Source organism: Phodopus roborovskii, unplaced genomic scaffold (genome assembly GCF_943737965.1).
Source record: "Phodopus roborovskii unplaced genomic scaffold, PHOROB, whole genome shotgun sequence".
Classification (NCBI taxonomy): Eukaryota; Metazoa; Chordata; class Mammalia; order Rodentia; family Cricetidae; genus Phodopus; species Phodopus roborovskii.
Genome location: NW_026126517.1, coordinates 26,065,748 through 26,075,581, shown reverse-complemented (window position 1 = coordinate 26,075,581; position 9,834 = coordinate 26,065,748). Strand labels below are relative to the sequence as shown.

Genomic DNA, 9,834 nt, shown 5'->3' with positions numbered 1-9,834 from the left:
CAAACAACAACATTAAAACAATGTACCTCCGTAGCTCCTAACAGTAGTTGCTATATCTCACTCCAAAGCTTTGTTGGGAACCCTATAAAACCTTTCACACGGTTTGTGACACCCAGTGAAATGCTGCACTTTCCTATAACAACCTGAGCCCTGCTGCCTGTCATTAAGGGACCTCTCTTATTAGGCATCTCTTTTTTTAAATGACTGCCATCATCTGGTCCCAGTGTACATTAAATCCCATTATAATTATAAACACACTTCCCCATAACATCCCTTGCAGATCTCATCCACACTGCCTACCCCCTCAGGGCGTCTTTGCACTAATAACAACTCAGATTTGCTATTTGAGTTGACAACATTAGGTCCCAACACCATTTGCAATATGCTGGGTAGAGAAAGGAGAAAGAAAACACTTTTGTGTCCTCAATCACAAAGATCTTGGGGTCACAGTGACCCCAAGGCTGCTGGGGCTGAAAGAAAAATCCATCCTCTGCCAGTCTTTGAAAAGTTGTTCTTCAGCCAGGTGCATCCATCTGCAGAGGTTATATAAGTGGGTCCCTGTCTCAGTCAACCAGTAGTTCCTGTAGATGTCAGCCAGAGTGTCCTTGATGTCTAGAAGATAGTTTGTGGTTCCACTGTTCAGTGCCTCATGGTGGTAAAAAGATAATGGAAATTACTATCTAAGCAACCATCTTCACTGGGTTTGCTGAACCTAAAATACCAGAACATACACTTCACCTCAATACTTTGCCCTTTGCTGTTAGGGAGATGTGTCCCGTGAAGTTCTTTCACTTAATTCATTTATGAAATACAGAATATGGGGGCATGGACACCACAGCCAGAGTACTCAGTGCTGGGGAACCAAACCCAGGACTAGATGTTTGCTAATCCATAAGTCTATGGATTAAACTGCATCCTCAACCCAAAGAACTGAGACTTTACATTCACATGCAAATAAAACATACACTAGCACTTGAGTGTCTACTAGATGTTTTTATTGTCATTCAAACCTCCCTTCCAGTAGTCTGAGATTCTGGAGAAGGAAGGAAAGTACAGAAAGCCTTATATGATAGCCAAAGACTAGAATTGCTGGGCCCTCAGCTCAGTACATTGCTACCTAGCCCCGTCCTCAGCAGAGAAAGAGAAGGGGAATTAAAAGCACTTAGTTGTTTCATTGACTCCTCTCAATAAAGGCTGGGTAATCCAGGCTTGAGCTGTGCAGTCACACAGCATGATTCAAAGCACCAAGTCAGATTCGAACAATCTCTAGGATTCAGCGTTCCCTGCTACCCAAATGAGGATGCTTACTGAACGCCAACAGGGTTGTCAGGAGGATCAACTAGAACAATATAGATTACAAAGTAAGATCCACAGGGAGTGCTCCGAGTGAGTTATTACTCCCACCATTTCCTTCCTGTATGTTTCCCTCAGACCAGATATACTCTTCCACTAGCTGAGCTTGGAGAGGCTACATGGCTGGGAGGTATACAGGGAGAAGAGGAGATGAAGGAGTGAGTGGATTTTATAGTGGGATGCTACCCACAGGTTGGCTCATCTCTGCCTCAGCTTCTGCCTAGCAAGTCAATGAATGGAGCGTCTTGCATTTTGTCAGAAAATCTTAAATCATGTTTTGTTTTGTTTCTGAGACAAGGTCTCACTTAGGTGCCTGGGGTGAACTCATAGAATTCGACCGGTCTGCCTCCAGAGTGCTGGGATAAAAAGCATGCACCACCATGCCCCGTGGTCTTGTGCTTCTTTAGGAGCTGGTTTTGCAGTTTCCACATCTTTGGGAAGTGGGAGGGTTGTGGGTAGGAGAAGAGGAGGAAGGGAGGGAGGAAGAGAGAGAGAGAGAGAGAGAGAGAGAGAGAGAGAGAGAGAGAGAGAGAGAGAGAGAGAGAGAGAGAGAGATGGAGAGGTTGTTCCTATGATTTTCTTCCCAGTCTGCTGTTTTGGACATTACTGTATGAAACCTCTCAGCTGGGGACTCTCGTCAGCCTTCCAGGACCCAAGGACACAGCTCTAGCTATAAATGGTGCTGGTTTGTGGGGGCTGCTGCTGCTTTATCTGGGCCCAATAAACCTTATCAAACTGCTGTGCGGCCAGCCTTCATCACTAAGTGGAAATGCTCAGGAACCCAAAGCTGGCACTCAGCCCACAACCTCACCTGCCTTCTCCCTTTCTGTTACCTTCCCCACCTCTTAAATCCAGGCATTACTCTCTCTTTAACACTTCCTAACAAGGGCTGGGCTCTTTAATGGGCAGAGTTTATGAAGCAAGGGAGATTTTCACATAGAGTGACTATGGTGGGGGTGGGGTGGGGTGGAGGCCAGAGCCAGGCAGGAATCCTTCTTTCTTTCCCATTGTGTCCACAGATTCTCTTTCTCTGATTTGAGGATTAATGGGAGAATAGGATCAGAGGCTAATTGTGTGCTTCTCCGGTGACTGCTGGAGAGAGGCTGGTAAGGTGGATGTGGACCCTAGACAGACAGCGAGCCCTCTTTAGACAGGAACTCAACAAGTGCAGTAGTTCCATTCTCCTAGCAAGGCATCCATCCATGGGGGGCTTTCTTGCTCCTCATGCTCATCCACTTCTGCTTTTTTCTTTCCTTTTTTAATGGCAGTTCTTGTTAATTTTCCTCAAATCCCCCTTGTTTCACAGAAGGTTGGCCTTAGCTGGAAAAATTAGGTAGCTTTTGAATAGGATTGCTTTTCAGGGGATTCCCCTTGCCTCGTCCATGTGATGTTGCCCATTAGAGGGTCCCTCGATTGCTGCTTTCTTCCTTCATTTTCCAGTGCTCCCTTCTGCTGACCTCTCTCCCACTTCTAGTCTGAGAACTGGATATCCCTTACTAGGATGGAATGCCTGGTCATTATGAACACCTCACTAGCAGCCCTGTGTAGCTTAGCCCTTGCCAGTCAAAGACACCGCAGTCCTAACTGAAGCCTGGGGCTAAGAAGATCTCATAACTTGAGGGTGGGACTGTGTGGGTGACTTTTTTGAGACCCCTGGGTGGCGCTCTCCACCACACCCCCAACATCAATGCTCTGGGGCTTCTGCCAGAGGCCAGGACTCTGAAAATTACCTTCCAGCCTCACCCCACCCCCAGCTCAGTGTGAAAAGGAGACCCAGTTTGCAGTAGCTGGAGGAAGGGCACATTTTCCTTTGGTTTCTCCACCCTAGGGTTGATCATCTCAACTATAGTCTTTAAAACAGTGGAGCTAGCTGCTGAGGGGGAGAAAGTATTCTAGAGCGGGCCAGATCATGGGAAGGCTGAGCTAAACCTGGTGCAAGAACTTCAGAACTTTCCATCCAGATTCCCAGGGGCGGGAAAGTTGGGGAGGAAAGAGAGGGTGCAATGCCTGAGATTGAGAGTGTGAAAGTTTTACTCAAACCTTGACCTCAGCTTGTAACTATCCAGAGAGCAAAATCTAGGCGCCGCCCGCCCCCTTATCTGATCTCCCCTGGCCCCTTGGCCAAATCCCGCAAACTCGAACGCTTACCCCTGCTGCGGGCGGGCATGAAAGGCCTGTTTTTGGGACTGGGGAAACAACGTTTTAAATCAATGTCTAGGGTAAGGCAGGATGTAACGGAAGTCCCGAGGAAAAGTGAAATGCTAGATGCCATACACTGAATTGGTGCAAATACTAGAAAACGGTACAAAACTCCGCTCTTGATCACCGAAGTTGGGGGCGCAGGATACACCGCATTCCCCGTGGAAATGAAAAACCTGGGGCTAAAGTGGGACTGCTCCTCCCTCTCATTCCTCTGGCCTCTTGGGGGTTGCCAGGTCCTCTGCAGCTCCTCTTCCTAGCAACCTTTTGCCCTCTCCGCCTAGCCACGAGCAGCGGCCGCTGGAGCTGGGGCAGCAGCTAGATGTCAGGCGAAGCCCGGAGCGCCGAGCCCTGGAAAGGGAGGGGAGCGCCCAGGAAGGGAGGGCCAGGCTAGGAGCGCGCACGGGCTCCGCCAGGGCGGGGGTGGGGCGGGGTGGGCGGGCCGAGGCCGGCCAGGGGGAGGGGAGGGGGCAGCTGTGGGCAGGGAGACTGGCTCGGTCGCCAGCACTAAAGATGGAGAGGCGCCGGGGCCTCGCAGGGGAGGGGGCTCGGCGTTGACGTGGGACGCGGCGGAGGCGCCGCAGCCGGTGGTGATTTGCTAACCTAGCGGCAGAGAGGAGTTAAGGGTGATGAGAGCGGGTACTGCGAACTGCCGGGCTATGCCGCCGCTGCCGCCGTGAGATCCGGAGCAACAGTTCCCCAGCAACACCCCTTCCCCGATCCAGGCACACCCCTCACCCCCCCCGACACGCACACCCACCCCAAGCTCCAGGCTCGTCAAGCGGTGAGTGTGTGCCTGTGTGTGTGTTTGTGTGTGTAGGGAACCCGGGAAGGACACGCACCGCCCAGCGATCGCCTCCCGCCAGGGCGCCCTGGGGCGGGAGAGGTTTAGGCGGGTGGCGCTGGCTTTGGCCACTCGGCCGCTGGGTTCCTGCGGGGCTCTCTGGTTGCTGCTGCTGCAGCGGTCACCCGCGCCGGTTGGGGGTCAGCTAGAAAACGGAGCCCAGGCTGTCAGCTTGGGCGCAGCTGCCTCCCCAACCTTCCTCCTCGGGACACAGTCCGGGTGAGAGGTGGCAGGCCGGGAGGTCTGCCTGGGCTGCGGGCGCGTGTGGTCGGGATTGGGTGGCTTTGTACAGCCTAGAGCTGGTGGAAGAGCAGAGAGCCTGTGGGTGCTCATATGTATGCGGACCGGTGCGCTTGGCGTGAGATAGGATTGTGCCTTATTTATTTGTGTTTATTCGCTGCCCCGCTGGGGAGCTAGAACCGAAGGAGCCGAGGAGTGGACCTGGGGTGGGGGGCGGAGTGATGCCGCTTGGGTTTTGTTTTCTTTAGAGAAAAATGTGGTGGGATCTTTTATTTTGATTGGACTTAGACCCCCCTTTTAAGGAGAGAGGGAAGCTTCGGAGAGACTCCAGCGCTCCGGGTCCTCCTCGGCTCTCGGTGGGAGCTCGCTGTGCGCTCCCGGCCGCGCACGGTGGGTTCCCCGGCTCTGCACCTGATGCGTTCGGGATGTCTTTCCCACCCTGGCGCGCCGGCTGCAAGCTTGCCTAGCCCTTTGCACGCTCCCGCACGCGCTCGAAATGCGCACGATCCTGCCAGCCTGTGGACCCACCGGAATGCACAGACGCGCTCCGCAGCGACCAGCTCGCCTCCTCCCCGCCACGCTCCCAGCGTGTCTAACTCGGGCACGCCGGCAGCTGATGGGGGAGGTCGGGGACCCTGCTGATGGCTTCCCGGGAATCCTGATCCTGGGTGGGAGACGGAGGACCTTGAGATCTGTTCTTGCTTGGCCTTCCACCGTCCACCACTCGCCGCAGGGCTTTTGTGCTTCCCCTTCTCCTGCGGGTTGCGCCGCCTGGCCGGCCTAGCAACGGCGTCCAGCCTGGGAAAGGTCCCCGGGCTCTTTCGCTTTCCCTCTTTTCTTAGCTCGGTTCCCTTTCTTCCAGGCGCCTGACTCCCGGGGAAAAGTTGCTTTCCCAAGTTTACAAAAGTCCTCTGCAAGTCTCGGCGGGGGTCGCTGGGAACGAGGGGTGTGTTGGGAGCGCGATCGATCCTCAGAGCTCTAGCGGGTTAGCGCTTTGCTCAGCGCCGCCTGGCTGATCGCTGCAGCTAGCGAAGGTCCGATCGCGGGTGCGGAGCGGTGCGTGAGGGAGAGGGCACCTTGATTTGCCTGAAAGCCCAAAAGGCTCCTTTGGGGGAAGGTATTTGGACTGCAAACCTTCTTTATTTTGGCTTCTCCCTCTTAGTTCTCTGAAACTCTGATCTCTGCCGAAAGCTCACCACGTTCATGAAGCCTTTGATGAATGGATGTCTCACCCTTGTTGATGCCCTCCGTTTCCACTTTGGGGTGGGCAGTAAGAGTGGCCAGCCAGTACCATTAACCTTATCTGCACGAATTTTGTGCGGAAGAGTCTTTAAGACTCCTTTTGAGGGTAAAGGCGAGCTCCATGAAGAGAAGACTACCTCTTTGCACCTTCTCCCTAGCCATTGGCTGTGTGTGGTGTTGACCACAGTTAGGCAGAGGCTTGTGACCTGGTCCCCGCAGTTCTTTCTGTTCATGTCCCAATGGCTGTTCAGAATTGGGAGCCACTGAATGATCCAGAACACACTCTGGGAGAGGCCTTTGTGTTCCAGCCCAGTCTTCCCCACCTTCTGGATGTAACTCAACCAGAGATGTTAGTGCCAATGTCAATTCTAGAGCCATGTCCTGTGTCAGTTTTTCTCCTTGTCACTGGACTTGCCAACACCTGGAGGCATCCAGTCTGGCATGAGCCCTCAAGGGAACATACCCACCCTCCTATGGTGTCTCTCTGCTTTCTCATTTTAGAGCTTCCTAACCACTGGGCACTTGTGGGCAGGAGGGAAAGGAGGAGGCTGGAACATCTTTTATAATTGCATGCCGGCATGTTAATACTCTTTGGCTAGTATACACACATACACACACCCTTGGACATACACAGTAACTTTGAGGAACTTGTAGATAGAAATGACAGGATAGAATGTGAGAATGTGAAGTGTGTGTGTGTGTGTGTGTGTTCTTGTCACAGCCTAAGAACAGGTCTGTTAGTCCTTTGCAGTCTGACTACAGAGTTCGAGGACAGAGACCATAGAAGGCTCAGGATAGTGGAGAGAGGGCATGGCTAGGAGAGGACAGCCCTATTGCTTGTAGATTTCAGGCCACCACCACGTTTAGCAGCCTTGGAGAGATTTGTCTTGTCTCTTAAGGCCATCACAGTGAAGCAGAACTAGAAAAACATTGAAGATGAGGGTTTGCTGATAGGGGGTCGACAGTAAAGCTGGATGCTTAAGTTGAGTAAAGAAAGGGGTTAAAACTCATTGATTATAAGTATGTTTGTGAGCCTCATGGTAGACACTGGTCTTACATGCAAAGAAAGTCTCTACTCTCGGGCGCAAAGAATGCACAGTACTCATTGTAATCTTCATCTCACTTCATCCAGCAGATGCTACCTACAGAACAGTTGATTAAATATATGGGCAAGCACAACCTCCTTTTTGCTCTTAGAACTCTGGGCTTGTTGCGAAGGCTGATTCATTGATTTCTCGGAAGCCCAAGCCCCTTCCATTAAAACCCTCAAGAGCTTCTTGCCTGAGTGGGGCACACTGTGATGTTTGAATTCTTAGTTTTAGAGGATGTTGTCACTTGCTCATCTCTTCTACCCTTTCTCTTCTTCCTTTCTCTAGTCCCCTCCACTAGCTAGCCTGGGAAGCGTACCCTACGGCTCCACATAGAGCAAAGAAGGAAAGAGAGCCCCATGCCTGAGCCAAGGGGAGCATTATGGATCTGACAAAGATGGGTATGATCCAGCTGCAGAACCCTAGCCACCCTACGGGGCTCCTGTGCAAGGCCAATCAGATGCGACTGGCCGGGACTTTGTGTGATGTGGTCATCATGGTGGACAGTCAGGAGTTCCATGCCCACCGGACGGTGCTGGCCTGCACCAGCAAGATGTTTGAGATTCTCTTCCACCGAAACAGCCAGCACTATACTCTGGACTTCCTCTCCCCAAAGACCTTCCAGCAGATTCTGGAGTATGCCTACACAGCCACACTGCAAGCCAAGGCAGAGGACCTGGATGACCTGCTCTACGCAGCTGAGATCCTGGAAATTGAGTACCTGGAGGAGCAGTGCCTGAAGATTCTGGAAACCATCCAGGCATCCGATGACAACGACACAGAGGCCACCATGGCAGACGGTGGGGGTGAAGAAGAAGAGGACCGCAAGGCTCGATATCTCAAGAACATCTTCATCTCGAAGCATTCCAGCGAGGAGAGTGGGTACGCCAGCGTGGCTGGACAGAGCCTCCCTGGGTCCATGGTGGACCAGAGCCCTTCAGTCTCCACCTCCTTTGGTCTTTCAGCCATGAGTCCTACCAAGGCAGCAGTGGACAGTTTGATGACCATAGGACAGTCTCTACTGCAAGGAACTCTTCAGCCACCCACAGGGCCTGAAGAGCCCACACTGGTGGGAGCTGGGCGGCACTCTGGGGTGGCTGAGGTGAAGACAGAGATGATGCAGGTAGATGAAGTCCCTGCCCAGGACAGCCCTGGGGCAGCTGAGTCCAGCATCTCAGGAGGGATGGGGGACAAACTTGAAGAAAGGAGCAAAGAGGGGCCCGGAACCCCCACTAGAAGCAGTGTCATCACCAGCGCCAGGGAGCTCCATTATGGGCGAGAAGAGAGTGGTGAGCAGCTGTCACCTCCTGTTGAAGCTGGTCAGGGACCCCCTGGGCGACAGGAGCTCCTGGTACCCCCAGTGGAGAAACATTTGGGCATATATTCAGTGTTGCCCAACCACAAGGCTGATGCTGTGCTAAGCATGCCATCTTCAGTGACCTCTGGTCTCCATGTGCAACCTGCCCTTGCCGTCTCCATGGACTTCAGCAGCTATGGGGGCCTGCTGCCTCAGGGCTTCATCCAGAGGGAGCTGTTCAGCAAGCTGGGTGAGCTGGCTGTGGGCATGAAGGCTGAGAGCCGCCCTCTGGGGGAGCAGTGCAGCGTGTGTGGGGTCGAGCTTCCGGACAACGAGGCCGTAGAGCAGCACAGGTAATCTCCTGCCCCAGCCCTGCGACCATGCTCATCTTCTGGCACTGATGGCAGTCAGTCATTTATGCCTGGCCAATTCTGAATCTGGAGGCCTGACTCCTCTGTGCTCCTTGAAAAGCAAACAAACAAAAACAAAACAAACGCAAAACACCCTTTCCCATATTAAGGTATAGGAGGGCACACAGTTAATTTCAGAGTTCAGTGAGGAAATGGTGTCTCTCTCTAAAGCATGAGGGAAACCATGGGCCCAGCATCACAGCCCTCCTTTCTGTTTTGCTTTTTGGGCTTCCATCTGGTTTTCCTGTGGTTTGATCTATGCTTTTGTTTTTGCCCAGAGTGACTAACTGTTTAATAAAGGTGGCAAGAAAAAGGGCAGGAAGTGGGGGTTCAGGCTGAGGGTCTCCTGTGGCCAGGGATCGAGCTTGCTTTTCCTACCCCCACTGGCCAAAGTTTGTGTAATGGCAGGCCATTATCTTCAGCCTAGGACAGTAGCATAGGTTGGATGTTGTTTAAGTCCTACGCATACCCTAGGTCCCAAATGTCTGTTCTGGCAGACACACTTCGAGGCAGAGAAGGTTCTATTTAAATTCAAGGAGAAGGACGAATTATTTGTAAGAGTTTTGGTCTTATAGCCTTTATAGTCTGTTATTGTCCCCTCTCTCATAAGGACTAGCCTTGGCTGCCTTAGGGCTTCTGCTTTGAGTTCTTGTGACTTGTTTGGTTCAGGACCAATGTTTTACCTAGAATTGCACATTTGTTACAATATCCTTAAGAGGTAGGCAGTGTTGTTGTTGTTGTTGTTGTTTTGGTTTCCCCCAGACAGGGCTTCTCTGTGTAACAATCCTGGCTGTCCTGTAACTCTTATCTGTAGACAGGGCTATCCTTGAACTCACTGGGATCCACCTGACTCTGCCTCCCAGGTGCTGGGATTAAAGGCATGAGTCACCACTGCCTGGCTGGCCACCACTGCCTGACTGGTAGTGTTTTGTTGTTGTTTGTTTGTTTTTTACTAATACACAGGAAAGTGCTGAGAAGGAGTCCTAGCAAGGCAGAAAGATTCAAACTAAGACTTAACCTGTCATGCATGTGGTTCCTTGTAGCCATCCAGTGAAGAGGAGGAAGACCTTTCCTGCAAAACAGGTGGGGGAACATGGACCAGTGCTCATCAGACAGGGAGTCAATAGTGGGTTTGTCTTTTCTGTTTGCCATAAACTATAA

The 9,834-nt window shown here is 52.1% G+C and overlaps 1 protein-coding gene across 2 annotated transcripts in view; it reads left to right on the top strand.

The window, feature by feature from the left end:
• Positions 1-4,027: 4,027 nt before the first annotated feature.
• Zbtb16 (zinc finger and BTB domain containing 16) overlaps positions 4,028-9,834 on the top strand; it is a 172,954-nt gene continuing 167,147 nt past the window's right edge. The window contains exons 1-2 of one of the 2 annotated variants that reach the window (XM_051197368.1): positions 4,028-4,336; positions 7,255-8,616. In XM_051197368.1, the coding sequence (XP_051053325.1) occupies positions 7,349-8,616 (1,268 nt within the window). In that variant the 5' untranslated portion in view covers positions 4,028-4,336; positions 7,255-7,348. Of the gene's footprint in view, positions 4,337-4,379; positions 4,616-7,254; positions 8,617-9,834 lie in introns of those variants that run through there. The other variant, XM_051197369.1, reaches the window with a different exon arrangement.